At 48.0% G+C, this 27,779-nt stretch overlaps 2 protein-coding genes across 11 annotated transcripts in view; both read left to right on the forward strand.

Moving 5' to 3' along the window:
• The window catches only part of MAG (myelin associated glycoprotein), a 74,923-nt gene extending 71,719 nt beyond the window's left edge, over nucleotides 1–3,204 (forward strand). For 8 of the 10 annotated variants that reach the window (XM_053398260.1, XM_053398265.1, XM_053398268.1 and 5 more), the window contains one exon: nucleotides 2,817–3,204. In XM_053398260.1, coding sequence (XP_053254235.1) covers nucleotides 2,817–2,957 — 141 coding nt within the window. In that variant the 3' untranslated portion in view covers nucleotides 2,958–3,204. Of the gene's footprint in view, nucleotides 1–2,714 lie in introns of all 10 variants that reach the window. The other 2 variants (XM_053398261.1, XM_053398262.1) reach the window with 2 other exon arrangements.
• A 6,641-nt stretch (nucleotides 3,205–9,845) lies between these two features.
• HAUS5 (HAUS augmin like complex subunit 5) lies at nucleotides 9,846–27,745 on the forward strand. Its single transcript, XM_053398271.1, has 19 exons — nucleotides 9,846–10,022; nucleotides 11,434–11,496; nucleotides 12,364–12,396; nucleotides 14,002–14,026; nucleotides 14,298–14,430; nucleotides 14,656–14,815; nucleotides 15,181–15,256; nucleotides 16,610–16,689; nucleotides 17,503–17,563; nucleotides 17,713–17,840; nucleotides 18,562–18,640; nucleotides 19,643–19,788; nucleotides 20,364–20,526; nucleotides 21,437–21,517; nucleotides 22,153–22,298; nucleotides 23,169–23,283; nucleotides 24,824–24,962; nucleotides 25,947–26,079; nucleotides 27,546–27,745. Exons 1-19 carry the CDS (start codon nucleotides 9,916–9,918, stop codon nucleotides 27,688–27,690), a joined length of 2,013 nt encoding a protein of 670 aa, XP_053254246.1. The 5' UTR covers nucleotides 9,846–9,915; the 3' UTR covers nucleotides 27,691–27,745.
• Nucleotides 27,746–27,779: the final 34 nt, after the last annotated feature.

Genomic DNA, 27,779 nt, shown 5'->3' on the forward strand with positions numbered 1-27,779 from the left:
TTACAAGGTCCCTATTTTCATTGGAGAAATGTTGGGGGGTATGGAGTCATGTGACCTCTGAGCCAAGGAGATAAATAACTATACAACCTTTAGAAGACATTTGAAGGCAGCCCTAAATAGGGAAGGTTTTTTAATGTTTAATGTTTTATTATGTTTTTATGTATGTTGGAAGCTGCCGAGAGTGTCTGGGGCAACCCAGTCAGATGGGTGGATGATGATGATGATGATGATGATGATGATGATGATTGAATAGGACATCCCTATTTGCATCGGAGAAATGTGGGAGGATATGTGCATGTTGTGGCTTAATCTAGGTCAGAACTTTGCTGGAAGGGGACCTTTATGTCATTGAAATACTACTCAGTATTGATCCAGAGCAGTACTCCAACATATAGTTAGCAGAGTAAAACTTAAACATGTTGCAGGATTCCCAAAAAATAGACCAGAGGCTACTGTATTTCATCCAGCAGAGCTTTACTGCTGCTGAAGGCAAATGAGCATGATGGTCACAAATCCGAAACATTCAAGATTGGCACAGTCCATAAGAAATCCAGTTGCAGCAGACTTAACTTAAACCTACAATAACTTATAATAAATCTACCTTAACACTAAGCATACTATGTACAGAACACCACACTGGAAGGAAAAGAGATAGAAAGAGAAAGTGAAACCCAGGCTCCCTCTGACCTTAATTTTATACTCAGCATGTCCTTGACAGAAAGAGGTAACAGAACCAGTTTAAGCCAGCTGTACTCAGCGTTTCTGAAGGAAAAACCCAAATACAGTGGTACCTCGCAAGACGAATGCCTCGGAAGACGAAAAACTCACAAGACGAAAGAGTTTTTCATTTTTTGCGTTGCTTCGCAAGACGATTTTCCCTATGGGCTTGCTTCGCAAGATGAAAACGTCTTGCGAGTTTGTTTCCTTTTTCTTAAAACCGCTTGAAGAGGTGCAGTTGCGACTGACCATGCTTCGCAAGACGAAAAACATCGCAAGACGAAAAGACTCGTGGAACAAATTAATTTCGTCTTGTGAGGCACCACTGTACAGTGGTACCTCGTGTTATGGACTTGATCCGTTCTGGAGGCCCATCCGTAATGTGAAAAGCCTGCAACTTGAAGTGCTGTGTCTGTGCAGGCGCGGCGCAATTTGGCGCTTCTGCACATGCGCAAACTGTGATTTAGTGCTTCTGCACATGCATGAGCGGTGAAACCCGGAAGTAACCCATTCCGGTACTTCTGGGTTGCCGCAGGACGCAAGACAAAAACACGCAACCTGAAGCGGACATAACATGAGGTATGACTGTATCATGAACCTTCTGCATGTTTCTTTTACACAGAGAAGCTTCCAGAACCCTCTTGAATTAATTAGAATAGGAAAGATATCTACACATCAGATCAATACTTTCTGTACAGTGGTACCTCGCAAGACGAATGCCTCAGAAGACGAAAAACTCGCAAGACGAAAGAGTTTTTCGGTTTTTGAGTTGCTTCGCAAGACGATTTTCCCTATGGGCTTGCTTCGCAAGACGAAAACGTCTTGCGAGTTTGTTTCCTTTTTCTTAAAACCGCTTGAAGAGGTGCAGTTGCGACTGACCGTGATTCGCAAGACGAAAAACATCGCAAGACGAAAAGACTCGCGGAACGAATTAATTTCGTCTTGCGAGGCACCACTGTACTAAGAAATGCAAACTGAAACTTTAACCCTTGGCCCTGTTGCAGTCCTGATCTGGATTGGCACGTCCCATGCCTGCCTCTTTAAAAAAGTCAGTGATTCCATGTCTCGTTTCGCTCAAAAAGTGTCTTTCTGATTTGAAAACGGCCCTCTGCCTTGGCCTGTCCTGCGCGAACAGCTTCCATGTGTGTGCATGCATCATGGGAAGTCCTCGAGCTGCTTTTAATGTTGCTTGTGGAAACGCACCGGATCGTTTATGTCAAAGCTGTGTGTTTCCTTGAGTGTGCCTCTGCAATGGCTTCCCCCAGGGTCTGTGTGTCTGTCCTTCCCAGGCGCTGTTAGGCCTTTCCCTGCCCTTGCTTGCTTCTGTGACATGTAAACTTGTGGTGAAGACAATATGGGATATCTGCTTTCAATGGAAGGGCCCGATCCTGAAACATAAGAAGTTCATAAGAAACAGGAACAAAGTGCCTCTGAACAGGTGCAGAGTGCATTTGGGCACCACCGAGTAACTGCAGCGCTTTGGTTTCCATGTCACAGGGTAGGGGTTCCAGATAGGCTTGATCTGCAGCACGTCCGTCGACCCTTGTAGCTTAAAATACTGCTTGGGTAAATGGGTTGGTTGAAACCAACAACATATACTGAACCAAGCCATTGGTCTATTTACCTGGGGGACCAGTGGACCCTCGGGATGTTGCTGCATTACACCTCGCATCATCTCCTGACCATTGGGCCACACTGCCTGGGGATTATGGGAGTCAGAGTCCAGCAATATCTGGAGAGCCACAGGCAGGGGTCAGCAAACTCTTTCAGTAGTGGTCCAGTCCACTGTCCCTCAGAACTTGGGGGGGGCAGACTATATATATATTTTTAAAAAATATGCCCCACAAATAACCCAGAGATGCATTTTAAATAAAAGCACACATTCTACTCATGTAAAAACACGCTGATTCCCAGGACTTAGTTTGCCTACCCACGGCCACAGGTTTCCCCATCCTTGCCGTAAGAGAACGAATGTGTTTGTGTTGTCTTCCAAATAGCGAGTCTTCAGGATTTAAGCCCCCGCAGCAGTGAGTTCCGCAAATCCGAGGTGTGATCTGGGGGGAGCCTTCAACCTGGTCTTCTCTCTCCCGCTCCTGCAGTATGGGCGCTGCGACAAACGGCTCTTGAACAAGGACCTGGGCATTGACTACGCCAACATAGACTTCACCAAACTATCCACGAAGGACAGCTACACCCTGACGGAGGAGCTGGCTGAGTACGCCGAGATCCGAGTCAAGTGAGCCCTTTCCCCAGCCACCGCGGCAGGCAGCTCCCATGGACCGCCACCCATTGGAACTATTGTAGTCTAATGAAACGCCTGGCCACGCCTCTTGGCTTTGGCTTCCTAGTCCTGAGAAGACCCTACCAATTGGTTTTGATGTCTTGATGCTCGCCCTTTAAATGCTCATCTGTATCTCCCTGGGCCCCTTTCCTTTCCCTCTCCAGAGTGCATACTGAAGATCAATCTAATGCAGATTAGTCTGTCCACTAGTTTGTTTGTTTTTAATTCTTTCTTCTTTTTTGCCACCCAATCAGGGTGGTTACGAAATTGTGGGGTGCGGGGATGACTTTGTTCCACTTTTGCATGGATGGTTTGCGGCGGGCTGGTGGTTCTAATCCAGAACTGGGAAATAATTCTGGGTCACTTCTGAGATTAACAAATCTGAAATAGCTGAGCGATCTTATGTATGCACAGATCCAAGAATGGGGGCGGGGGGTCACCTTTCTGTATCCACAGCAAGTGGACCAGATCCCCTCCAGGGGAGCACTTGGGTCTTGGTCTGGCACAACCAGTGCTGATGAACACCTGCTGTGGGTCTGACCCATAGCTTCAAAATGTCCATTTCACATTCCAGATCCCGCTTTTAGAAAGCACTGAGCTCTTAGTTAAAAGAACACGGAAGCGCTTAGAGGCTGCGTCTCACTTAGGACCCCTCCTGACTGATGTTTTCCCTTGGGTTTTTTTGTTTGTTTTTTGTGGGTGTGATTCTGCAACATATCCTTGATGCAATAATAGTGCATTAGTGGCCGTCCACATGCCATTCCGCTTTATTGTTCTGAGATGTTTCCCAAATTCCACCGCGTTATTGACACTTGGAGCAGGACACTCTTGCACTACAGCCCAACAAAAGCAGAACGATGTCATGAACAAAGCTCAGGACGGTTGCCGTATAAAAAGTTGCAGCATTTCAACTGGAAGTTACAGGGCGTGCACCGCTTGGAAACATAGCAGTGTGTGTCTGCCCCAAACTTTTGCAGGTGCAAACAGCATTGAAAGCAAGGTTGTGTGTACCATCCTGAGCACAAATCCTCATGAGTACACAACCAAAATGACTTATGGAGGGGCCCTTATGTAAACATGTGCTGGTCAGCAGTTCCTTCCCACCCTTGCAGCCTTGGTTTTTAAAATCCAGGATCAGAAAGAGAGGCGGGGTGTGGGTGTGTGCGACTACCATTGACATACTTGGCTAATGCACGTGCAAAGTATTTTCTCCAGTGATGCTTAATGTCCTTTTCGCATATCTCTCATCTGTAAAGCAGAAGGTCAATTGACGAGAATGTCAGTTCTGCTTTTCTGTGCTGCACTAAGGTGCATTCCAAGCAACGCTAGCGTCTCTTGTGAAAACACATTACGTTTCACTGATACGTATGTATGGCTGAATACAGTGCAACAACATCTGCCCAGTTCTGCTGCCATTTGTCTTTGTGGCACTGAAGCTCAGTCTCTGAACTGCAGCCTGGGCAAAAACTCTTCTCTCTATAAAACGGTGTCCCGATCTTGAGGATGTTAGCACCAACAACAAGCCTGCTGCCTTTGATTGCATTGGAAGACATGAGAGAAGCATCTTGGACTCTTCAACCCAATCAACAATGCTAGCTGTATATCGCGACCTCCTGATGTTTATATGACTTCATGTTGAAAGCCCTGTTATTTAGCAAATTTTATTTTGGTTAGCAGGAGAAGCAGACATTGTAGTTAGCTGTGTTAGTCAGTTAAAAGAAAGACCCCCCCCCAAAAAAAAACCAGTATGGTGATAATACTGTGTTATTAAGAATAACCAAAATGCTGCAGGTTCATCATGAGCAAGCTTTAGAGTTGTTCAGAGCTCTTCATCAGATTATGAAGAATTTGGGAGGCCTTGAAAGCTTGCTCATAAGTTTGTAATATTTTGGTTTGTCCTAATGAAACTGTTTCTCGAATGTGGCTTTGGGAGAAATAGAGCCTCTCATAAGCCAGAAGATGAATGAAAATAGTTCAGCAAATATTATTTCTTTTTTAAAAGCAACTCACGATTTCTGAGCTAGTTCTGTAATAGGTGAGGTGCTGATAAGTTATTTTTGAAGGCTTGGGGTTGGCAGCGGAGGCCAAATCTGCTTCTGCAGCCCAATCCCTTGCAGAGTTAGGCATGTCTTAGCCCAGGGATGGGGCATATGTGGCCCAGAGGAAATTTCCGAACTACAGAACCCATTATCCCTTACCCTTGGCCACGTTGGCTGTGGCTGATGGGAGCTGGAGTCTGCCAACATCTGGAGAGGAGAGACAGCTTCCACACCCTGTCTTAGCCCACTGAAATCACCTGAAATCGTCGTTTCCACTGAACCTGCTACCTTGATGAATGGCCTAACCTGAATCCTAAGTGTCGTCAAGAACCAAGGGCCTTGGTTTTGAATTGTCCGATAGATAACCAGTTGCTAACATCACATGCATATCTGTAGCTCTATGAATGGGGGGCTCTTCTTACGCATACAGCAGCTACAGCAAGTAGGGCCGCCACGCTCTTCAGTGGCCCCGCTCCTGAAGTTTTTCAAGTGATTTCCATCTCCCGTATTCCAAGAAAAGATTCCGCTGCACCTCTTATCGCTCCAGGTCCCATCCTACGCAGAAATGTTTAGCTTTAAGATCAAGGCTCTGCCCCCAGTCTCCTCTTTCCAGCATGTTTGTACTGTACAAAACGTATTGTATTTTGCTGATCAGATTACTATCAAATCACAAAAAAGCTGGGAATTCATGAAACACAGCTAAGGTGGACTCCCTCACCGCCTGTTCCAATGAAATGACTTTCCACCACAGGCAAATTAGTGTTTTGAGGGGGGGGGCCTGTGGTTCCTGATTTCTGGTAGCATAAGCACCATCCGATACAGGTTGTTTATTAGTGATGGTATTTAAAGCAAAGTCGGTGTAAACCAGAGATACACTCAGATGAAAGAAACTTGTTTTCCTCCTAGCTTTGTAACCCGGCTAATGCTTGCTACCACTTCCCACTCCCCCTAACAGCATTAATCTCTAACCTTCCGGGAACGATTATGGTATGTTCTATTTATTGCAAAGATACTTGGGGGGGGGGAATACTTTTTATTAGGAAGGGGAGGGTGGGGAGGATATGAAATTGGAATTTAATAACATGTTCTAAAGATGAGCATATACACATTGTGTCAGAAGTAATTTCCGCTGACCTAAACAGGAGTTACTCCCTTGTTACTAGGGTCTAGTAAGTCTGTTTGTAGGACTGCAGCCTACAAAATGAAAATATTCCTTATACTGAGTGACACAGTGACCATGTGGCCCTCTAACAAAGCTGTCCAGGATTTCAAATGAGGGATATTCTGAGCCTTGCCTGGAGATGCCAGGATTTGAACCTGGAACCTTCTGCTTGCAAAGCACGCCCTTATGTGATCATAAGCAGCAGGCAGGCACACTTTGAGGGGAACGGGAGGGGTGTGTGTGTGTGTTTCCCTTTGCTGAGGAACCAACTCAAGTATATATATATAAATTTCAAGTCACCCTTTAGTTATATACTAGTCCACTTTGTCAGTTTCCCATACGAGCAATTTTAGCGTGGTTGTAAATAGGGGTTAGATAGTTAGGTTTAATTTTAAAGGCCACTGTTTGCTCTCTAACTTCATTAAGTACATTCCTCCATATGTGTGTGTGTGTGTTTGTGTGTGTGCATGTGAGACTGAGTGAGAAGTACTCTTATGTTTCGAATGAGTGTCGGGCAGATGTAAATCTCTATCACGATCTCTACGGGCAGTCCAGCCAAGCAAACGAGGAAAGGTCAACCCCACCTATCAGGTTGGCGATATTAATCTTAAGGAAAAAATGCTGGGCTTTTGTACAACTTTGGTCCCACAATACAGCAAGTGTTTAATGACTTTTAACCCATCTGACTTTGTACCCTGAAGAAATAAAACAGTATTTTACAAAGCCATCTTGTGTCTTGGCTCCTTTAAGAGGCATCTTCGGAAATCAAAATCCTTTCTCAGCAGCCAGGGGGCATTAGGAGTGAAATCAGGTGAAACATGGCACAGAGCCCCGGTGTCCATTTGAAAGAGACACTGCCTTCTTCCTCAGCACAAGATCTTGGGTTTTTTTGGAAAAAAGAAAAAGAAAAGAAACACCACTCTTGCAGAAGTTTCCTCTGCTGATCACTGAAATTAAAGTCGGAGCCGCCATATTTATGGCAAAGACACACAGCGCGGTATGTTTCTGCCAAAAATGACAACGCAGTGATGTGTTAGGGAACCTTTCCCCCCATATTCTCTCTGGGTCAAACCCTTGGGAGCCACATGCAAGTGGTGGCCAGAGCTAGAGGCAAAAGTGGGGCAACGAATGTACACTTTGCCTTTGCACAGTTAAAGGTAAAGGGACCCCTGACCATTAGGTGCAGTTGTGACTGACTCTGGGGTTGTGGCGCTCATCTCGCTTTACTGGCCGAGGGAGCCGGCGTCCAGCTTCCGGGTCATGTGGCCAGCATGACTAAGCCGCTTCTGGAGAACCAGAGCAGTGCACAGAAATGCCGCTTACCTTCCCACCAGAGTGGTACCTATTTATCTACTTGTACTTTGTGCTTTCGAACTGCTAGGTTGGCAGGAGCTGGGACCAAGTAACGGGAGCTCACCCCATCGCAGGGATTCGAACTGCCAACCTTCTGATCAGCAAGTCCTAGGCTCCAACTGCGTTAGGTTAACACTAATTCTAGCCTCAGGATAATGAATGCAGCTTTGAACTGCCACCCACACTGGTTTGATGCAGGTCAACCTGAAGCGAGACCCACCATAGCTCGCTGACAGAGCACATGCTTCTTCCCCTGCAGAAACTCCCAGGTTCAATCCTGGCCACTTCCAGGTAAACCAGATGAAGGGAATCTTCTGCAGACAGAGACAACAAAATCCTGGGAGGTTGTTAAGCAAGAGGTTGGATGGCCACCTGTCAGGGGTTCTTCAGCTGTGATACTTGTGTTTGCAGGGGATTGGACAAGATGGTCCTGTCAGGAGTTCAACCTACACTCGAGTAGGCCCCAGGCAGAGACACATGCCCGACTGTCATGTTTTCTCCCTCCTGGTTGATCGTTCGGAAGCTTCATAAGCTTTCTTCAGCCCAAACATCACAGCGACCGATGCCAACCGACACTGGCACACTTAGGGATCCGCAGAGTTTGCGCAGCATGCGCATGACAGACCTCAGCAACTCAGCATTTTGGCTAATCTACTTTATTTACATATAAACACACAGGGAGCACTACAACATGGCTCCCTCTTTCTCTAGCATCAGACAGCAAAGAGAAAAAGACAAAGGACAATAGTCCCACAGTAACACAAACATCCTGTCTCCGTCACTTCCCACTCGGTGGAGTCAAAACATATACAGTCATGTGAAAGACAACAGTCCTATGACCGCAATCATAGATCAGGAATTCTAAGAGGTCCTTGGGGATACTGTCCCAAACTACAATTCTATGATACTATATATCTTCTGAAGTGCAATTCAATTTGGTTATTAATTAGTGCTGCCAAACGTATGGCTTGAAAATGGTGTCTGGGTGGATTTTTGCTGAATTGGCGAAAAGTAGCATTTTTATTGGAGCAGCGGGGAGAGACAGAGATCCCCCCCCCCCAAAAAAAGCACTCAACAGTTTTGTCTGGATTTTAACTTATGGGGAAAAGTTAGGTTGGGATGGGAGAAGAAGAAAGATGAGGAAGCCTTTTCAGCCCGAGGACCGCATTTCCATCTAAATGACCTTCCAGGGGCCGCATGCCATTGATGTGCAGGGCCAGAGGCAAGAGGTATATATTATAAATTTGTACAGGATGGTTTTTCTTCACACCTGTCTTTCCTCCATCTAAGCAGTCCCATGCAATGCACATTGCAATAATCCATATATAATTTTATGGGTGACAAAGTCCACACTATATTGGACCACAAACAGCCACAACTGCTGAACTAACCATAACTGGAAACTGGCACTCCTGACCACCAAGGCTACCTGAGCCTCCAGAGATACCATCAGGTCAAAGAGTGCCCCAGAGATTCGTACCTGCTTCTTAAGGGAAGTGCGTTTTGGGTTTATATTACATATACATAAACTGATCGAATATGAGCAGCTTGCGGACCTAACAAATAGAATAAGAGAACAAGAAGAACATATGTTTAAAGAAGATCGGAAAATGTTTATTGAATATACAGGGAGAAATTGTGTACACTTGAAAGCGCTGGCAGCATTAAGATAAATTAAACAGTGCAAATAAGTTTTGATGGATGTAATAATGGAATTGCGGGAGGAAGTGGAAGATGAATGCCTGGCGTGCTCTGGTCCATGGGGTCATGAAGAGTCGGACACGACTAAACAACTAAACAACAACAAAAATAATAATGGAATACTTAATGGTTTAATTTATGTGAAATAAGCAGGGATTTATGATATGCAAAATGAACCATGGAAAGAGAAGAAGGGAAGTAATTTATATTTTAAGGATGTTTAAATGAGTATTCTAAATTGTAAAACAGTATATATATATATATATATATATATATATATATATACATACACACACACATTTCGGAACGCACACATAAGTCATATGCAAAAAATGTACTGTACTAATAGTAATAGCAAGACAATCAGACACGGCCTTTCGGGCAGACGCTCAGCCCTCTCACAGCCAACCCGAAACTACAAATCCCAGCAGCCTGTGCGAAAGCGGAGTCTCTCTTTTTCGCGCTCTCCCCCTCCCTCTCCGGTTACACGTCCCGGCAGCTCTTGCGACATGGGACTACATCTCCCGGCGTGCCACGGGAAGGTGGGAGGCGCCCGGGAGGGAAGGCGCTGGAGTTGAAGTTCCGCGCAGGCAGCGGGAAAGCAGCAGCAGCAGCAGCAGCATCTGCGGGAGAAGTTCCGTCGAGCCGCGGCTGTGGTCGGGATGGAGTGGGGCAGCGGGGCGTCGCTGGCGCAGGAGCTCCGGTGCTGGGCGGCCGAGGAGATGCAGCTCCCGCCGGACAGAATCCCCTCCGAGAGTGCGGCCCGCCGGTGGGTGACATGCGGCCCTCTCCTGCCTCAGACCCGCGCCCGCCAGGCGGCTCCCTGGAGTGTATTTCAAAAACTCCAGCAAAGCGAGTGCCTCTGAGCATGTGCAGAGTTCAGGGCCTTACGCCTCTGGTGACCCAGTTGCTGGGAATCTAGCGGGCAGGGTACTGTTGCGCCCAGGTCTTGCTTGCAGGTTTATTTTATTGCATGTAGAATTTGAAAGGACCCTTTTCTTTCGCTTGAACCCACAACCCTGAGTCTTACGCTCCACCGGCTGAGCTATCCCACCTCAAGCTCAAGGTGGCATACGCAGTTCTCCCTCCACCCCGCCTCATTTAATCTCCACAACGACCCTGTGAGGTAGGTTAGGCTGAGAGGCAGTGTCTGGCCCAATGCCAGATTCGGTGGGGATTTGAACCCAGGCCTCAAAGGTCTTAGTCCAGTACTCTAACCACTACACCTTGCTGGCTCTCTGGTTTCCCACAGGCATCTGGTCGGCCACTGTGAGAATAGGATGTTATGCTAGGTGGGCCATTGGACTGATCCACCAGGGCTCTTCTCTTAGATTTACAGGACCTTCGTTGGCTTAAGTCTGCTCTCAGCCAGCAGGGAGGAGGATGGGGAGAAAACTAGAACAGGCTGAAACAAAATAAAAAAATTCCTTCCACTAGCACCTTTAGAGACCAACTAAGTTAGTTATTGGTATGAACTTTTATGTCAATAGCTAACTTAGTTGGTTTCTAAGGTGCTACTGGAAGGATTTTTTGTTTTGTTTTGTTTCGACTATGGCACTGCTTCTGCCTGCTGTGGGTCACCCTATTTTCCATTCTACCTGTCCTAATGGGGCTCTGGCTGCAATGCTTGGGCCTGCGATGGGTGTTAGAAGGCTGCACCTGTAACGTTTTCTTCCAACAATGTCTGCTTAGATTTCCAGTCTCTTCCAAGTAGTTTAATTCCACATTTCCACCTGTTTAACCCAGTTGTGTACAGCAGAGATAAAAATTGGCCATCAGAATCTGAAACCTTACATAAAATGCCTGCTCAAACAAAAATAGTCCTCGCTGAGCACTGGACGTTCAGCAGGGAGGGGAGAGAGGCCTACTGAAATGGGCCCACAATTCTGAACGTGCAGGTGGGTCTGAGCCATGGGGAATTGCTAACAGCGTTTCCCACAAAGACTTCCTCGGCCAGGCAGCGATATAATGAATCGAGTAGACCTTAAGGGATTCTGGTCCCAAGTTATTAAAGGCTTTGTAAATTAATCCAAGAGCCTAGAACATTGCCCAGAAGCATATGGGCAGCCGTGGAGTTGCATGCTGGTTGCATGTAACAGACTGTATGTTAGTCGCTCTGGAAGCCTTTTTGGCTTATGAGTGGGATATAAACGCTTTCCATCCTTTCCCCTACTCTCTAGGATGTGCTCAGGTCAGTGTGCTGAGATCTGGAAATTCGTCATCCAGCATGTTCGCCACCAGAGGTAAGAAGAGGTTGTGTTCAGGAGAAGCACTGAGAGGCTGGTGGGTTAGGATTTGGCTTTTTGTTTTCCTCACAGTGGGGAGCTGGTAGATGTTGGCTGGACTTCATGCTGGCTTCGGCCGGTGGGAATTGGAGTCCAGCGCACAACTTGGAGGGCCACAGGCTCCCCGTCTCTCGGGTGAAGCTAGCTGCCCACATTCAGCAATTCTTTGGCATGAGGAATTTTGCAACTCCTGGGATCCCGTTTGCAGTCATGGGAAGCAGATGGGCTGAAGCAGTCAGCTTTTATTATTGGCTCTGTTCTCGTGCCTTTAACGCTAGGCTGAGATACTTAGAATTACAGAGTTGGAAGGGACACTGAGGGTCATCTAGTCCAACCCCCTGCAATGCAGGAATCTCAGCTAAAGCATCCATGACAGATGGCCACCCAACCTCTGCTTAAAAACCTCCAAGGAAGGAGAGTCCACAATCTCCCGAGGGAGTCTGTTCCACTGTCAAACAGCTCTTACTGTCAGAAAATTATTCCTGATGTTTAGTCAGAATCTCCCTTCTTGTAACCTGAAGCCAATGGCTCTAGTCCTACCCTCCAGAACAGGAGAAAGCAAGCTTGCTCTATCATCCATGTTACAGCCCTTAAGATATTTGAAGATGGCTATCATATCTCCTCTCAGTCTCCTCTTTACATGCTAAACATACTCAATTCCTTCAATCATTCCACATAAGGTTTGGTTTCCAGACCCTTGGTCACCTTCCTCTGCACATGTTCCACTTTGAAATTGGGGTGACAGTATTTTTTGGCACAGAGATCAAGTAGTGGGGGATACAATGCACTTCATTGACTTAATTTTTCTCTTTGTCGATACTGTAGGACCGTAAAGAAGATCCGGGGCAATTTGCTATGGTATCCTTTTTGTGGGCATTTTCCTCCAGCGTTCCACACCTTCTTCTGCTAAGAGTTATCCCTCCTCTTTTTTTCGCCCCTTGCAGCAATGGTGTGGCAAGCAAAGGTCAGCAATGGGCAAGTTCCTTTGCCGTTGTGCTGTAGCTCAGTGGTAGAGCATCTGCTTTGCACGCAGAAACCCCCAGGTTCAATTCCTGGCATCTCCAAGTCGGGCTGGGAGAGGACCCTGCCAGAAACCCTGGAGAGCTGCTGCCAGTCAGAGTAGACAGTTCTGAGCTAGATAGCCCTGTGGGCTGACTTGGTATAAGGCAACTTTCTGTGTTCCTCCCCTTTGTCCGCTTCTCCATGAAGGAGGAAGCATCACTGGTTGGATTTCTGTAGTGTATTTCCTTTTTATAATCTGCCGTTCCTCCAAGTGGATGCACAGTTCTTTCTGCCACTCCCTTCTTATCCCACCACAACAATCCTATGAGGGAGACTAGGCTGACTTCTGCCTGTGTTTGTTGTCATTTTGGGACCAGGATAGGACTTTTATACTTTCCCAAACCTTTGCATTTTTAAGTGTTGGGGGTTTTTTCCTTCCCAATTTTTTTTATTGATTTTCACAAAATTATGAACAAATAACCATAAATCATAACCTTATTAACATTGTTAAGTGACTTCCTCGTTTTCCCTTGGTTGAATTTCAATGCATATCCTTTTAATGGTTTTCCAAATCAAAGTTCTTACAAACTTAACTTAATCATTAAACATCCTTATATCTTTTCAATTTGAGATTAAACATATTGATTCATCACTTAACTTATATAAAATCCTAAGCCAATTGTTGGGGTTTTTTTGCCTTCTGCCTATACCTTCAGTAGCCTGACATCCAAAAATTCAGCAGGTGAAGCTTTGCCCACTATTTATTTCATGCCAGGGATGTATTACCTGCTTAATTTGTATGCCTGGCTGTGGTTAAAAGAAAGCAGCAAAGGCACTCTTCTCCCCGCCCCCCCAAAAAAGAGGCAGCCCTACTCTAGAGGTCTGTAGAGCAATCTTTCTGTAGAACAACCTTTGTGCCACTGCCTCCATCAGTATTACTCCAAATGATGAACTTTTTCCTGTTTTCTGACTTCTGTCTGAACACATTGCTTACATTTGCACTGCGGTTTACTGTGTTATAAGCAAGCCTAGCCTCTTGCTGAGCTCTCACGCTCTCCCCTTCTGCTCCCTTGCCACATCCATGAAAAGGGCTTTGATGCTTCATGAATCACAGCTTGGCATCTCATCCAGACCCAGCAAACTATGGTTGATCTTAACATACAATTTGTTTGAAAGACATCAAACCATGGTTTACAAAGCTGGCATTTTCAACACACCATTGTTAAGATCAACCACAGCTTAGGGTGTGGATGTAAGCACTGAATTGTGATTATTCAGAATCAGAAGCTTCCAGACTTTTTTTTTTTTAATGGCTGTTTACCTCAAGGGATGGTAAATCCTGAAGCAGAGAAAACTGGGTTCTGTGCTTGTTGGCTTCTTGTGACTTCTGGACATAGTTGTTGTAGTGACTAAAGAAAAATGGGAAACTGTTGGTTTTCTTAACCCGAACCTTTCATGTAGGTATCGGCAGATGGAGGAGACTGAGGTGAGAGATCAATATACTGGGAGGGATTTGGGTGTTGCTGTTTCTCCGTGTGGCTTGGGCTTTGTAATCTGTGGGGAAGGGGCTGCCTTTAGGATGTGGAGGGGGAGAACTTGGAGATAGAGGCCACATTCACACCCTACGTTTGTGGGATAGTGGGGCGGGAGGAGGGTTGCCTTATGTCTATGAGTATTGTGGGAAAATGAGCTGTGAGTGAGCTTAAATGTGCCACGGCAGAGTTCCACCCTAGCAGGGCTGGTGTTTTTCTTCCCAGGGCAAGCCCAGCAGTTCAGAATCGGAGAAGGAGCGCCGTAAGCAGCTGGTCCAAGACATCTCCCGCCTGCGGGGGGAGCTGCAGCAGCTGGACTTGCAGATTGAATCAGCACAGCATGAACTCGTGGCAGATGGTGAGTGGGAAGACGTTGGCTCAACGGTCATAAGGACTAGAATCCTGAGTTGTTGTTTAAAAAAATTAAAAAGATGCCAAAACTAATGCCTATTCTAGCACTTGTGACAATCCAACACAGGGGATCTTTGTTGTTATTATAGCACTTGTGCAGAGATCCCAAAGTCGCGTGGGAGTACCCACACTGCCCAATTTGTGATGTGCCCTTGCTCTCATCTGGTCTCAGAGGTCGCCCTGGAGACGGCGCAGGAGGAGATCCGGGATGCCAAGCGCCGCAGCTTGCTGCTCAAGGCGTACTCTGCCCGGGTCGCAGCAGAGCGTCAGCAACTGCAAGCGAGAGCGGCAAAAGTCGGAGGCCGCCTGGAGCAGCTGCAAGAGATGGAGAGGTACAGTCCCCCATCTCCAGTCTCTTGGATAGGCAGGGCACATTTGTCCAGAGTAGGGAACCAAGAGCCGAATGTGGCCCTCCCTGCCTGGCCCTTGGAACTCTTGTGAGGCCACGCCCCCTCTCCAGGCCACACCCCTCACTGGCCCCGGCTTTGCCCCCTCCTTGATTGCTTTTGCCTGGATGGAACTCTGATGACACCTTTCCCTTGCCCGGGTGGCGGATGAACAGTCGCTTTGTATAGCTTAGTGTACAAAGGTGAGATGTGCATTGGTTGCTCTGCCCACAATGGGCATGCAGGGAATGTTTGAGAGGTCTGCCCAGCCGCTGGAAGGGGTTCTCTCCATTCTAATTTGTTCTCCGTAGGAAGGCCAGGACAGCGGTGGTGTTCAGCAAGAAAGCCCCGGAGCCTGGATTCCCCAGCATGGAGCCGGAGGTTTTGGTGAGGATTGGTGGCTTGCTTGCGGGGAAGAGGGCAGAGTAGCTTCTTGCAAAGGTATATTTACTTGAGATCAGGGAAATCGGGATTTCCAAGTACTTATTTGCTTTGTAGTACTGGCTTAAGGACAGCTCTTTCTGGTCAGAGTGTACGTACCAATGTCTGGTTACTTATTGGCCGAAACCTTGATTCTGAAATCATAATCTTTCAATTTCTGGTGCTTATATCCCAACTTTTTCCCCTCTCCAAGGAGCTCAAAGTGGCATACATGGTTCTCTCCCTCATTTAATCCCCACAACGACCCTGCGAGGTAGGCTAGACTGAGAGGCAGTGACTGCCCCCAAAGTCATCCTGTTCTCACAGCGGTCAATCAGATGCCTATGGGAAGCCTGCAAACAGGACCTGAACCCAACAGCACTCTTCCCTCCTGTAATTTCCAGCATCTTGTATTCAGAAACATGTTGCTTCTGACAGTGAAAGTAGCCATCAGGGTTCGGAGCCAGTGTTTTCCTTCTCCAGGAATTTGTCTAATTCTCTGTTAAAGCCACAAGAGTTGGTGGCCCTCATTGCATCTTGTGGGAATGAGTTCCATAGTTGAACTATGTGTGAAGATGTTATTTCTGTCCTGAATCTTCCAACATTCTAGCATTGGCTCTGGTGTTTGTGCACGAATTCTAGCACGTGCCAAGGTTCTGTGGTATGAGACCAGACACAGTTTTCGGGGCACGTAATTCAGTAGATTTGGAGGGCTGTTTTGGGTGTATGCACTGTGGAAGCTCAGTCAAGCAATTAAGCTCACCGCAGAAAACAGGCACTTAGCAGAGTTGTCATTTTACTAGGCCAACACCAACATGCACTTCACATACATACACTATTTATAGATGATATGAGTTATCTCCTCTCTCTGAGCCCAGAGAGGGCTGTTTCCTTCGAAGTCCATGCTTGTGTTAAAGTCCACAGCCGAGTCCCTGGTTCAGTTGCTTGCAGAGTCCTTCAACTTAATGAGTTCTCTGAAGTCTGCCGATCTTCCAACTTCTTCCTCAGATGATCTCTTCAAAAAATATTCACTCAAATCCACAGTTTCATCATATAACCTTCAACAAGGCCTGCAATCCCCTACCACCACCACAACACACACAGCATGCTGTAACCTGAGTTTTTATATGCAAAGTTTCTCCCAAATCTGCCCCATAGCACAGATAGCAGAGTTAGCCTGCCAGTGCATTGTGGCAAATGAGCCATCGTTTCTGCTGACTCATGGAGAATTAACCTGTTAACTGCATTTTTTAACAGGCTGGAGGTAGGTGTATTTGGGGGAGAAACCTTAGCTGAGGTCTGCCTCTTGTTTCTCTCCAGCGAGATGTCCAGGAGGCCTGCCAGCTGCGCTTCCACTTCCTGAAGACCCTCTTTGAGCACAGCGTATCAGGGCATTTTCCGTAAGAGCCTATCTTCCACCCCTTTCCCACTTCCCTTAAATTTGTCCCATGTTTTGTATACTTTCCTCCCATTAGCCTTGCATTGTAGACCTCTCCCTTGCTCCATGAGTGCCCAGTTTCCAGATTTCACATTGGGTATCTAGAAATTTTGAAACAATGAGCCACGGTCTCTTTGGACAGCCTAACATAGCACTGGCTAACCGAACTGGGACTCTGAGGCCTCTGCTGCAGTGCTAATCCTTCAATTTTTTAGATTGGGGGGGGGGTTGCTTTAGTGAGACTTTGCCTGCTTCTGCCAGACGTTGGACTACATGACATTTAAGGTTACCTCTGTCTCGTATGATTCTATGAGATGTGATGGGCTGAACTTGGGATCTTCTAGAAGGAAAGCAGTTCATAATTCTATTCCCCCATGAAATTCCTGCACTGGCTCCCCGTCTGCTTCCAGGCTCGGTCCAATGCCATGGTGCTCCCTTTCTAAAGCCCTTGCAGCTAAAGACCCTCTCCCCAATTCTACACCCACACAAGTTTGTCCTTTCCAAACACCTTAGGTCTTCAAACCATTTGGGAGTGCCCTTTCCCTTTTGGTATCATTCCCCTTTGAAAAGCATCCTGGTCATTCTTACCTGTCCTTTTCTCCCTGCCTCCCTGAGCAGGTTTGGGGGAACCTGCAGCCCTCCAGAGATGTTGCTGGATTATGCATGCTGGGGCTGATGGGAGTTGTAGTTCAGCCACATATGGAGGGCCACAGGTTCCCTATGCCTGCCCTTGAATTTCTAACACTCTCTCTCTTTTTCCTTTGGTGTCTCTCAGCAGCGGGATGAATGAGGAGCAGCTGAACCCTTCCTACCAGCACTGGCTGAGCGTTGTGGAGGTAGGACCACACATTGCAGAGCAGCGATGAGGAAGCCTGTTGCTTTGCTTGGACAGCCTGCTCTAGGACTGCCTGTGAGCAGTCTCTTCTTTCTTTCTCTCTCTCTGTCTTTGAGGTCATCCTCACTAGCTTTCCCTGTCTCCCCACAGAAAGTAGCTGGCTCCCACCCTCCTGCCCACATCCTCTCAGCCCTGGAGCACCTTGCCTTGCAGAACACACAGCAGCTGCAGGAGCTCACCACCAGCATCAACATTCCTAGGGATGTGGAAGCCCTCAAGTAGGTCCTGCCCTGGGGGAGACGGGTGGCGGTGTTGGGTACCCTGGGCTAATGACACCACCCAGCACCCCCGGGCAGCCTCTGGAGAGGTCCGGAGGGTGGCAACAGGAGAACGGGACTTTTCTGCAGTGGCTCTCCATTGGTAGAATGCTCTCCCCAGGGAGGCTCATCTGGTGCTTTCATTTAGGTGCCAAGTGAAAATGTTCCTCTTTAATCAGACAGCCACAGATTGACAGCCAGTGTCGTGGAAGGCGGGATTATTGGGTTGTCTTTGTTTTCATTATGTATTTTCTGTTTTTGTGATGTTTATCTCGTGAACTGCCCTGAGACCTGGGGCGTATAGGGCAGTATGCAAATTTAATTAATTACTAAATAATAATAGTAATGAGGCACGGCCAGGGAAGGGTTTGACCTAGTGAGAGGAGGCATGGCCTGGGGAGAAGGCCTGAGATTCTTCACTGGTTCCCGTTTCAATTACACGCAGTGTCTCTCTGTGGAGCAGAACTGTGGGGAACTTAACCTGGCTGGCCCCGAACCAGCTATTTTTTACTGAAGCATCGCTGTTCTTTGGCACCAGTAAGCCCACCAAGGCTCAGGGGAAGTGTTGGGGGTGGAGGGAAACACACAATGTCAAGCAATCGCTCAAAGCCAGAGTCTTCCCCTCGGTATCTCATGAGGCTCTTCGGGGTCTACAGTTCTCTCCTTTCTGCCCCACACTCAGGTTTCGCTATGATAACGCCCACCTGGAGGATGTCTCGGAGCCAATGAATGACCTGCCCTCTGTCCGGACCCTCATACAGGTGACGGCCCTTGGCTGAATGTATAGCTATGGTTCATACATGGTCTGTTTTATCTCTCGTGAATAGGGCTGTCAAGCACCTACATTATCTGAGTTTCTGAATGAGTGCTATTTCCAATGCAGCTTTTACTTCGGCCAGTTCATACATTCAGTTCTTCACTGCTTGAAGGTGCTTGTGCTGCCCATATTCACTCTTGTGTGAATTCTGAGAGAGCTAACTAAAGACACCGGTTATCTGAAAACTTGTTTCCTTGGAAGTGTATAATTGATCTCTCCAAATTATTTTGGGCAGCAGGATTTAAGGCGGATCTGGTGATAAGGACATTGGAAGCTATGCTTCTGAGCATTATTCAAAGAGCTGGTGCTGACTTTTAAAGCCCTAAATGGCCTTGGCCCAGTATACCTGAAGGAGCGTCTCCACCCACATTGTTCAGCTTGGACACTGAGGTCCAGCTCCAAGGGCCTTCTGGTGCTTCCCTCACTATGAGAAATGATGTTAGAGGGGACCAGGCAGAGGGCTTTCTTGGCAGTGGCACCCACCCTGTGGAACGCCCTCCCATCAGATGTCAAGGAAATAAACAACTCTCTGACTTTTAGAAGACATCTGAAAGACAGCCCTGTATAGGGCAGTTTTTAATGTGTGATGTCTTACTGTGTTTTAATTTGTTGGAAGCCGCCCAGAGTGGTTGGGGCAACCCAGGCAGGTGGGCAGCATCTAAATAAGTTATTATTATTAGCTGCCTTCTACTGAGTCAGACCTTTGTTGCATCTAGTTTAGTTCTGTCTACACTTGATGGGCAGCAGCTCTCCAGGCTTCCAGACAGGGGCTTTTCCCTGCCTTGCCTGGAGATGTCAGGGATTGAACCTGGGACTTCCTGTGTACAAAGCAGATGCTCTGACACTGAGCCAAACCTTCCCGAGCTTTGTCAGCACAGGAGTTGGGTGCCAAAGAAAAGGGGGCGCTCATAGTCTTTGCTTTCCTTCTTCCTCTCCTGGTGGGCAGGAGGGCTGGAGCAAGTGCGAGATGCTTTGTGTGGAGCAGATCCCTTTAAACGCCCAGGAGAGGAGCCTCTTGGCTCGGCTGGAAGCTGTCGTCCAGGAGATGCATAGCCTGCTGTCTGATGACTCGGAGCGCTCTATCCTGGCCAGGTGAGAAGACGGATCTTGCAGTTGTGGTTCCTTCAGGGGAGACCATGAGCAGCAATGGAGCTGTGCATCTCACTTTTAAAAACAAAACTCCAAGCCAGTGTTTCCCAAAGTGGGCGATACCAGCCCCTGGGTAGCGTGGGTAGGGAGCCAGCGTGGTATAGTGGTTAAGAGCGGTGGACTCGTAATCTGGTGAACTGGGTTCGCTTCCCCGCTCCTCCACATGCAGCTGCTGGGTGACCTTGGGCCAGTCACACGTCTCTGAAGTCTCTCAGCCTCACTCTCCTCACAGAGTGTTTGTTGTTGGGGAGGAAGGGAAAGGAGAATGTTAGCTGCTTTGAGACTCCTTCGGGTAGTGTTAAAGCAGGATATTAAATCCAAACTCTTCTGGGAAGGGGGCGGTATGCTGGAACTATCCAGGGGGGCAGTAGTAGCCTTGGGTGCAATTGGGGGGGTGTTGAATAAAAATAAGGGCAGTGGAAGCAAACGGGGAGAGACCTATAAATAAGTGCACTGTGTGAACAGACACGTGTCAGGGAGTCTCTTCCCCCTTTTTTTCATGCTGCTTCCCATCCCAGAGCTGCGTTTGAGCTGGAGCTTCGGGCCGTGCGGTTGAGGGGATACAGAGACGGACTTCTGCAGGGCTGCCGGGAGCTGGAAGAGGCAGTGAGGACCCGGCATGAGGAACTGCAGGCTGTGCAAGCTAAACGCCAGAGCATCCTGGACTTCCGCCACCTGGTGGTGAGTGTGTGGAAGGGAGGATAAATATTTGAGGGGGAAAGAGTTGTGCGGGTCTCGGGATCATAGGTGTGTGGCGTTGGAAGGGGACCCCCAGGGTCATATAGTCCCACCCCCCGCCATGCAGGAATCTCTTGCCCAACGTGGGGCTTGAACCCACGACCCTGAGATGAACAGCTGGCATTCTCTACCAACTGAGCTATCCCAGCAATAGATCCAGAGAGTCTGAGGCGTAGGGTCAAAAGCCTTGAGACAATACTGCTTAGAAGCCATTTCGGCATGTAAGCAGGATGTGAATGAATAATAATTTATTATTTATACCCCGCCCATCTGGCTGGGCTTCGCCAGCCACTCTGGGTGGCTTTCAGCAAAATATTAAAATACAGTAATGCATCAGACATTAAAAGCTTCCCTAAACAGGGCTGATTATACAGAAGGATGTCAACTTCTAGGTTAGGAAGAACCAATCTTGTTTCTCTCTCCCCGTCCCCCCGCATAAATATAATGGACTACAATACCCATCATCCCTGGCCACAGGCCATGTTGATTGGTTGGTGGGGCCTCTGGCAACATCTGGCAGGTGCTATATTGGAGGAGGTTGTTGAAAGCCTCCTCTTTCCCTTTTCAGAGTGCCCTGTGAAGTGGAATGGTTTCTTTAAACCACTCTGGGAATTTTAGCTCTGCAAGGGTCTCCTGACAATTCCCAGCACCCTTAACAAACTTCAGCTCCCAGAATGCTTTGGGGGAAGCTGTGACTGAAGTGGTACCGTACTGCTTTAACTGGATGATGTGAATGTGGCCTTGTGTGTGTGTGTGCTTATGCCATTAGGAGAGGCTTTGGGGGAAGGGGGTGCCTTGTGCAGTCTGTTGAAAAGTAGCACCTTAATCTCCCTTCTCTGCCTCCTTCCTACAGAATGAGAAACAGCAGCACATCCGGGCGCTCATCAAGGGAACGTCGTATCTTAAATCACAGCTTCGCAAGGACCAGGCAGAGGCAAGATCTGAGGCTCCCTTTCACCTCTACACGGATATATTTATGGCCCGGGGTGGCAATTTGCCAGAATCTGTTGCTTAGAAGTCGGGAAATAATAATAATTTTTTATTTATATCCCACCCTCAAACGTTGCAGTAGTCCAAGTGGGAGATAACCAGAGCATGCACCACTCTGGCGAGACAGTCTCAGCCTGATTACCTGATGGAGCTGGTAGGCAACTGCCCTGGACATAGAATTGACCTGCACCTCCATGGACAGCTGTGAGTCCAAAATGACTCCCAGGCTGTGTAACTGGTCCTTCAGGAGCACAGTTACCCCATTCAGGACCAGGGAGTCCTCCACACCTGCTCTCCCCCTGTCTCCCCAAAAACAGTACTTCTGTCTTGTCAGGATTCAACCTCAATCCGTTAGCCGCCATCCATCCTCCAACCGCCTCCAGACATACTGCCACTAGATTTGTTCCTGACCCAAGTGGGGTTCTGCAACGTTGAGGACTAGAAACTTTCAAAATAAATATTACAAAAAGTGCAGCGAGGAGACCTGGGATTCCATGTTCTGCACCTGGAAGCAGAGGTACTGTGCTTACGTGGCATCTTTGTGACCATGCTGGTTTTTCTTTTATGTCTCTCCATCAGATCCAAGACTTCATAGAAAAGAAACTGCTGCCTCAAGAGCAGTTGGTGAAGGAAGCAGCGGAGCAACTGGAGGATAGGGTGGACCGCGAGGTTCGACAGTTTGGGACCATTGCTCTGCCTTGCCTGCTGCGCCGCAATCTCCCTGCGTGAGTCCTCCTGCTCCCCTCCCCATGGATGAGCAACGCTGTGGGCTCAAGAAACAGGAGAGCCCTACAATGGGCAGCAAGATACCTACTTCTAAGATTCTCATTTTTAAAAGAGCAAAGTCACGCTTTGGCCATGCCTCCCGAAATCGTTGAACCTGGAGAACTGGCTGCAAGTAAGAGTAGCTTTCCCTGATCCAGGTGTTCCCCAGATGCTGTTGAACTGCAACTGGCCATGGGCCATGCTAGAGTTGAGACAGCGGGGTGGGCAAGGCTGCTATAGACTTTTGCTGGTTGGAGGCGGATGGTTAATTGGTCCTGGCTCCTCCTGTGATGATCAAAGCCGGAATATATTGGCTGGAACAAGTACAAATAGTTAAAGTGTATTCAAATGAGATTGATGTGGGTTTCAAGTCTTGTCCTTCTTTCATGCACAATCTAGAGGGTGGTTAATTTATATTTTAAGCCTGACAGCGCTTAGAGCTGTGTGTATCCCATGCCCCATCTGCACTAAACATTTGAAGCAGTATCATGCCACTTTAAATTGTCATGCCTTCCCCCAGAGAATCCTGGGAAATGTAAAGGGTGCCAAGAGTTTCTTGGGAGTCCCTTATTCCCCTCCTAACAACTCTTGCTGGCCTTTACATTTCCCAGGATTCTTTGGGGGAAGCTGTAAAGGATTCAAAGTGGTATGATACTGCTTTAAATGTATAGCGCGGACTGGGCCCATGTTCATACCTCAAGCAAGCACACAAATGTGTGTGCGTTGGGATCAGAATGCATCCTCCATCTTTGATTTGAAGACAAGGTGTGGGGTGGAGGGGAAATCATGAGCCCTTCTTTCTGACAGACACACCCCAAAAAATATTTCAGGTCTCAGCGAATCCCCGCCCATGAGCTTTCTATCCACCGCCTGAGCCGAACAGCGCCAGCCGTGTACCAGCCCTTCCTCAATGTGTGCCAGGGAGTTGCCTTCCCTCTCTACAAGGTGAGTGCCTCTCGGCTGCGGGCTTGGTTTATATCTAGGTGGGGTGGGGGGAGGAACCTAACTGGGCTGGATCACTTGAAATAACTTTTTCTCCCCCCCCCCACCTCCCCACAATAGCCCAGTGGTAGATCCCATGCAGGAAGTCCTGAGTTCACCTTTTTGTTTATAGCAGGACAGCAGGCACTCACCTGTGACACTCCAGCTTTTGCTAGACTGCTACTCCCATCATCCCCAGCCACCATGGCCCAGAGGTCAGGGATGGTGGGAGCTGTAGTCCAGTAGCTTCTGGAGGGCCTCAGGTTAGCCTTCTCTATGTTAAAAGGATCAGGAAACAGGTGGTGGGAGTCATACTTCATGGACAAATAGCCTGGCCTGGTGCAAGCTGGCTTCCCCATGTTCCTGGGATCCCGCACAGCCTTTTTTGCAGGCTCCTTTTCTAGCAAAAAAAAATGTGTTCTAGCGGCTTCACATATTATGCAGAAGCCGACATAATTACCATGGCCTGTCTGTGAAAGCAGAGAGCTCTGGGCGACCCCAGTTCCGTGAAGTGTGCATTTATATTCTGTATGCACCTTTAGGTATGCCCTACTTTATAGAATGCAGGTGGCGCTGTGGGTTAAACCACAGAGCCTAGGACTTGCTGATCAGAAGGTCGGCAGTTTGAATCCCCGCGACGGGGTGAGCTAACGTTGCTTGGTCCCTGCTCCTGCCAACCTAGCAGTTCGAAAGCACGTCAAAGTGCAAGTAGATAAATAGGTACCGCTCCGGCGGGAAGATAAACAGCGTTTCCGTGTGCTGCTCTGGTTCGCCAGAAGTGGCTTAGTCATGCTGGTCACATGACCCAGAAGCTGTATGCCAGCTCCCTCGGCCAGTAAAGCGAGATGAGTGCCGCAACCCCAGAGTCGGCCATGACTGGACCTAATGGTCAGGGGTCCCTTTACCTTTACCCTTTTACTTTATAGAACAGGACAGAATTTTGTTGGATTAGTCCATCGCTAAGGCTGGGCGATAACTAGTTTTCAACATTGTGACAGATCACCTGCTAAACATTGCGATATACTGATATGTCACAATGTCTGAAATAATGTAGAGGCATTGGCTGGCTTCACAGTTTCTCCCCACATTGTGTGTGCGTTATCCAAAAATCGCATCATGGTTTGCAATACATTGCCAGGTCAAAAATTGTGAAATTGATATCATACCGATTTTGACTTCAAACTGGTTTTGGGCGATACATCAATATATCGCCCAGCCATATCCATCACCCGTATCAAGAGAACAAAATGCAGTTCATTGCCACATCAAACAAAACGTCTGTTTCTTGGGTGAAATCACTGGAAATTAAGCATGAAGCTTTATTTTAAATAGGGCTGCTGCTTGTCAAAATGACTCGGTACCCTTAACTCCGAACCTTTACCAGTTGTCTAAAATCCGCCCTAGATCCCTTTTTATAAAATGGGAGGCCTTCCTGTGTTGCTCTCCAGCATCTTGTGTTGATGTCTGCTGTGCCCTGTGCTCCATCATTCCTCTCTGTCTCCAGGCCCCGGAGGAGCTGCTCGTGCACACCACAGAGCTGAAGAAGATGCTCATTCTCCTGCGTGCCCAACTTGGCTCAAAGCAGAGAGTGCTGGGAAGCCTGCAGCGCCAGCTGGATAACTCCCCGGAGCCAGATGCGCAGGGTGAGTCGGCCTTAGCGTGGCACCTCTTGGAGAAGGGAGCCATGGCTTGTGGGTGAAGCATCTGCTTCCCATGTAAAGGTCCCAGCTTCAGTCCCCAGCACCTTCAATTAGGGCTGGGAATATCCACTTCCTGAAAGAAAGGGGGAGGTGTTTTTTCCTACAGCCTGAGGGCCACATTCCTTTCTAGGCAAGCTTTTGAAGGCCATGTGCCAGTTGTGGCGGGGCCAGAAGCACAAGTGGGTGGAGCAACAGGTGTGAATGTTCTCCCTTGTACAATAGGCTGGTTTCTACACACACACACACACACACACACACACACACACAGACAATCACCCCCTCTGTATTCTGCATTCAAGCAAGAGGCATTATCGGAGTTCCTGCCCAGCCAAAACACTGGAATAGGCCTAGTTTCCTCACCTGTGGCCCTCCACCGATGGCTCAACCAATCCCCATCAATGTTCTTTCTCAGGAACACTGGAAAATACCTTATATGCCCGTGGTTTTCAACCAGTGTGCCGTGGCACCCCTGGGGTGCTGCAAACCACAGGGGCTACTTCGGTGTCTGCCCGGAGGACTCTCAAGGAGAGGAGAGAGGAGGCTGAGGGAACACTCCACAAGGGAGGGGTTTCAAAAAGGGGTGACGGGCTACCGGCTCTGCAGACAAGGGGTGACATAGCTGGACTTCTGAGGCTCAGAGCATATTTCCCTACAGAGGAGCGGCAGAAGGAATGTGATTGGTCAGGGGAGCTGTGGACTCAAAAAGGTTGAAATCCTCTGTCTCCAGGAATACACTTCCTTCCGTTCTGTGCTAGGCTTCATTGGTGCAAGCAGGGAGTTGCTACTATCCTACCATACAATTTCAAAAATGCATTTTTAGTTTCCATTTTTGCGTATGATGTGGACTAACCCCTAGGCCACCCACAATAGTTACTGCTTGATACTCAGCGAGTTCTTCCCAAATCTCCCTCTCCCCCCTGTCCCCAGCTCTTGTGCGGGAGGTGCAGAGCCACGATGAGGAGCAGGTCCTTGAGCTGCTGCCCCGGATCCAGCGCATGACGGATCAGTGCCGGTGTCGTATTGAGCGTTGGCAGGAGGTACAGGCTGTTGTGGACGCCTGGTAAGTGGAGGGAGGTTGGCAAGGCATTGTGGGATATATTCCTGAGCCTAGTCTCTTCCAGATGCAGTTGGGACTACAACTCCCATCATCCCTGGCTGTTGCCCATGCTGCTTGGGGGGCTGATGGGAGAGGGTGGACTCACCATGGCAATCTACGTTTGGGGTAAAGGTAAAGGGACCCCTGACCATTAGGTCCAGTCATGGCCGACTCTGGGGTTGCGGTGCTCATCTCGCTTTATTGGCCGAGGGAGCTTCCGGGTCATGTGGCCAGCATGACAAAGCCGCTTCTGGCGAACCAGAGCAGTGCACGGAAACGCCGTTTACCTTCCCACCGGAGTGGTACCTATTTATCTACTTGCACTTTGACATGCTTTCGAACTGCTAGGTTGGCAGGAGCAGGGACCGAGCAACAGGAGCTCACCCCGTCGCGGGGATTCGAACCGCCGACCTTCTGACTGGCAAGTCCTAGGCTCTGTGGTTTAACCCACAGCGCCACCTGCGTCCCTAGACCTTTGGGTTAGGGCAGCCTTACTCAAACATGGGTCCCATCATCCATGAGGTATAATGTGTGGATACTGGGGAATAGATATAGGACACAATATAGATTTTAACCTCTAGGAAAACCTCTGGAAAAGTGATTTGAAGTTCACAGCATATTATTCTTTGAAGGAGAATTACTTGACAATGATTTACAGATGGTATTTCACTCCGAGTAGGCTTGCTAAGATGTATAAGGCAGAATCAGACAAGTGCTGGAGATGCAAAGAGATGGAGGGAACGTTCTTTCATCTGTGGTGGACTTGTAAGAGGGTAAAAGAGTATTGGGAAATGATCCATAATTAATTGAAAAAAAGTTTAAAAGTACTTTCCCAGAAAAAATCTGATTCCTTTCTGTTGGGGATAATTCAGACTGAAATTCCCATGTATTAAAAAAAGGCTATGTATGTATGCTACTTGCGGCCTGTGTTTTATTAGCCCAAAAATGGAAAACGAGCGAGGCCCCAACCAAAGAAGAATGGCAACTCAAGTTGACAGAATATTCGCAGCTTGCCCTTAACATATAGAATAAGAGAACAAGAAGAACATACGTTTAGAGAAGATTGGAAAACGTTTATTGAATCTATGTTTTGATGGATGTAATAATGGAATACTGAATAGTATAGCTTTTGTAAAATGTGCAGAGATTTATGATATGTAAAATGAACCATGGAAAGACAAGGGAAGTCATTGATATTTTAAGGATGTAAAAATGAGTGCTTTAAATTGTACAACAGAAATATATATATATATGGAATAATGTGTGGGTGGTCCAGTATCCACCCCAATGCAATGGCATGTTGTGGGATGCACCTGCAAAATAAACCCCAGAGTCGGTTCTTGGGGTTTGGGGGGGTGAGGTGGGGGGGTCCTGCAAAAAACTATCCCAGCTGCCACTCTGAAAACCCCTCTCTGTTTTCCCTCTTCCAGGTGGGAGCAACCCGCGCAGTTTGTACTCCCCACCGAGCGCCGCCTTGGCTTCACCCTGCAGCAGTGGCTGGAGCGCTGGACCCTGGCTGCCAGAGCTCTGCAACAGAAGCAGCAGCAGCAACACCAGCAGCAGAGCTGGGTCTGAGACCAGGGTGGGAGAGTGCTGGGCATTCGTGTCAAAATGGCGCGCGCACACACACACACACACACACCACTTGCTGGAATATAGGTATC

This window comes from Podarcis raffonei, chromosome 8, assembly GCF_027172205.1.
Source record: "Podarcis raffonei isolate rPodRaf1 chromosome 8, rPodRaf1.pri, whole genome shotgun sequence".
In the NCBI taxonomy this organism is placed as follows: Eukaryota; Metazoa; Chordata; class Lepidosauria; order Squamata; family Lacertidae; genus Podarcis; species Podarcis raffonei.

Coding starts and splice junctions, on each gene's coding strand:
- HAUS5 (XM_053398271.1), top strand. CDS start 9,916: ATGGAGTGGGGCAGCGGGGCGTCGCTGGCGCAGGAGCTCCGGTGCTGG. Junction 17,564..17,712: donor ACTGGCTGAGCGTTGTGGAG/GTAGGACCACAC, acceptor GTCTCCCCACAG/AAAGTAGCTGGCTCCCACCC. Junction 24,963..25,946: donor CCCGGAGCCAGATGCGCAGG/GTGAGTCGGCCT, acceptor CCCTGTCCCCAG/CTCTTGTGCGGGAGGTGCAG.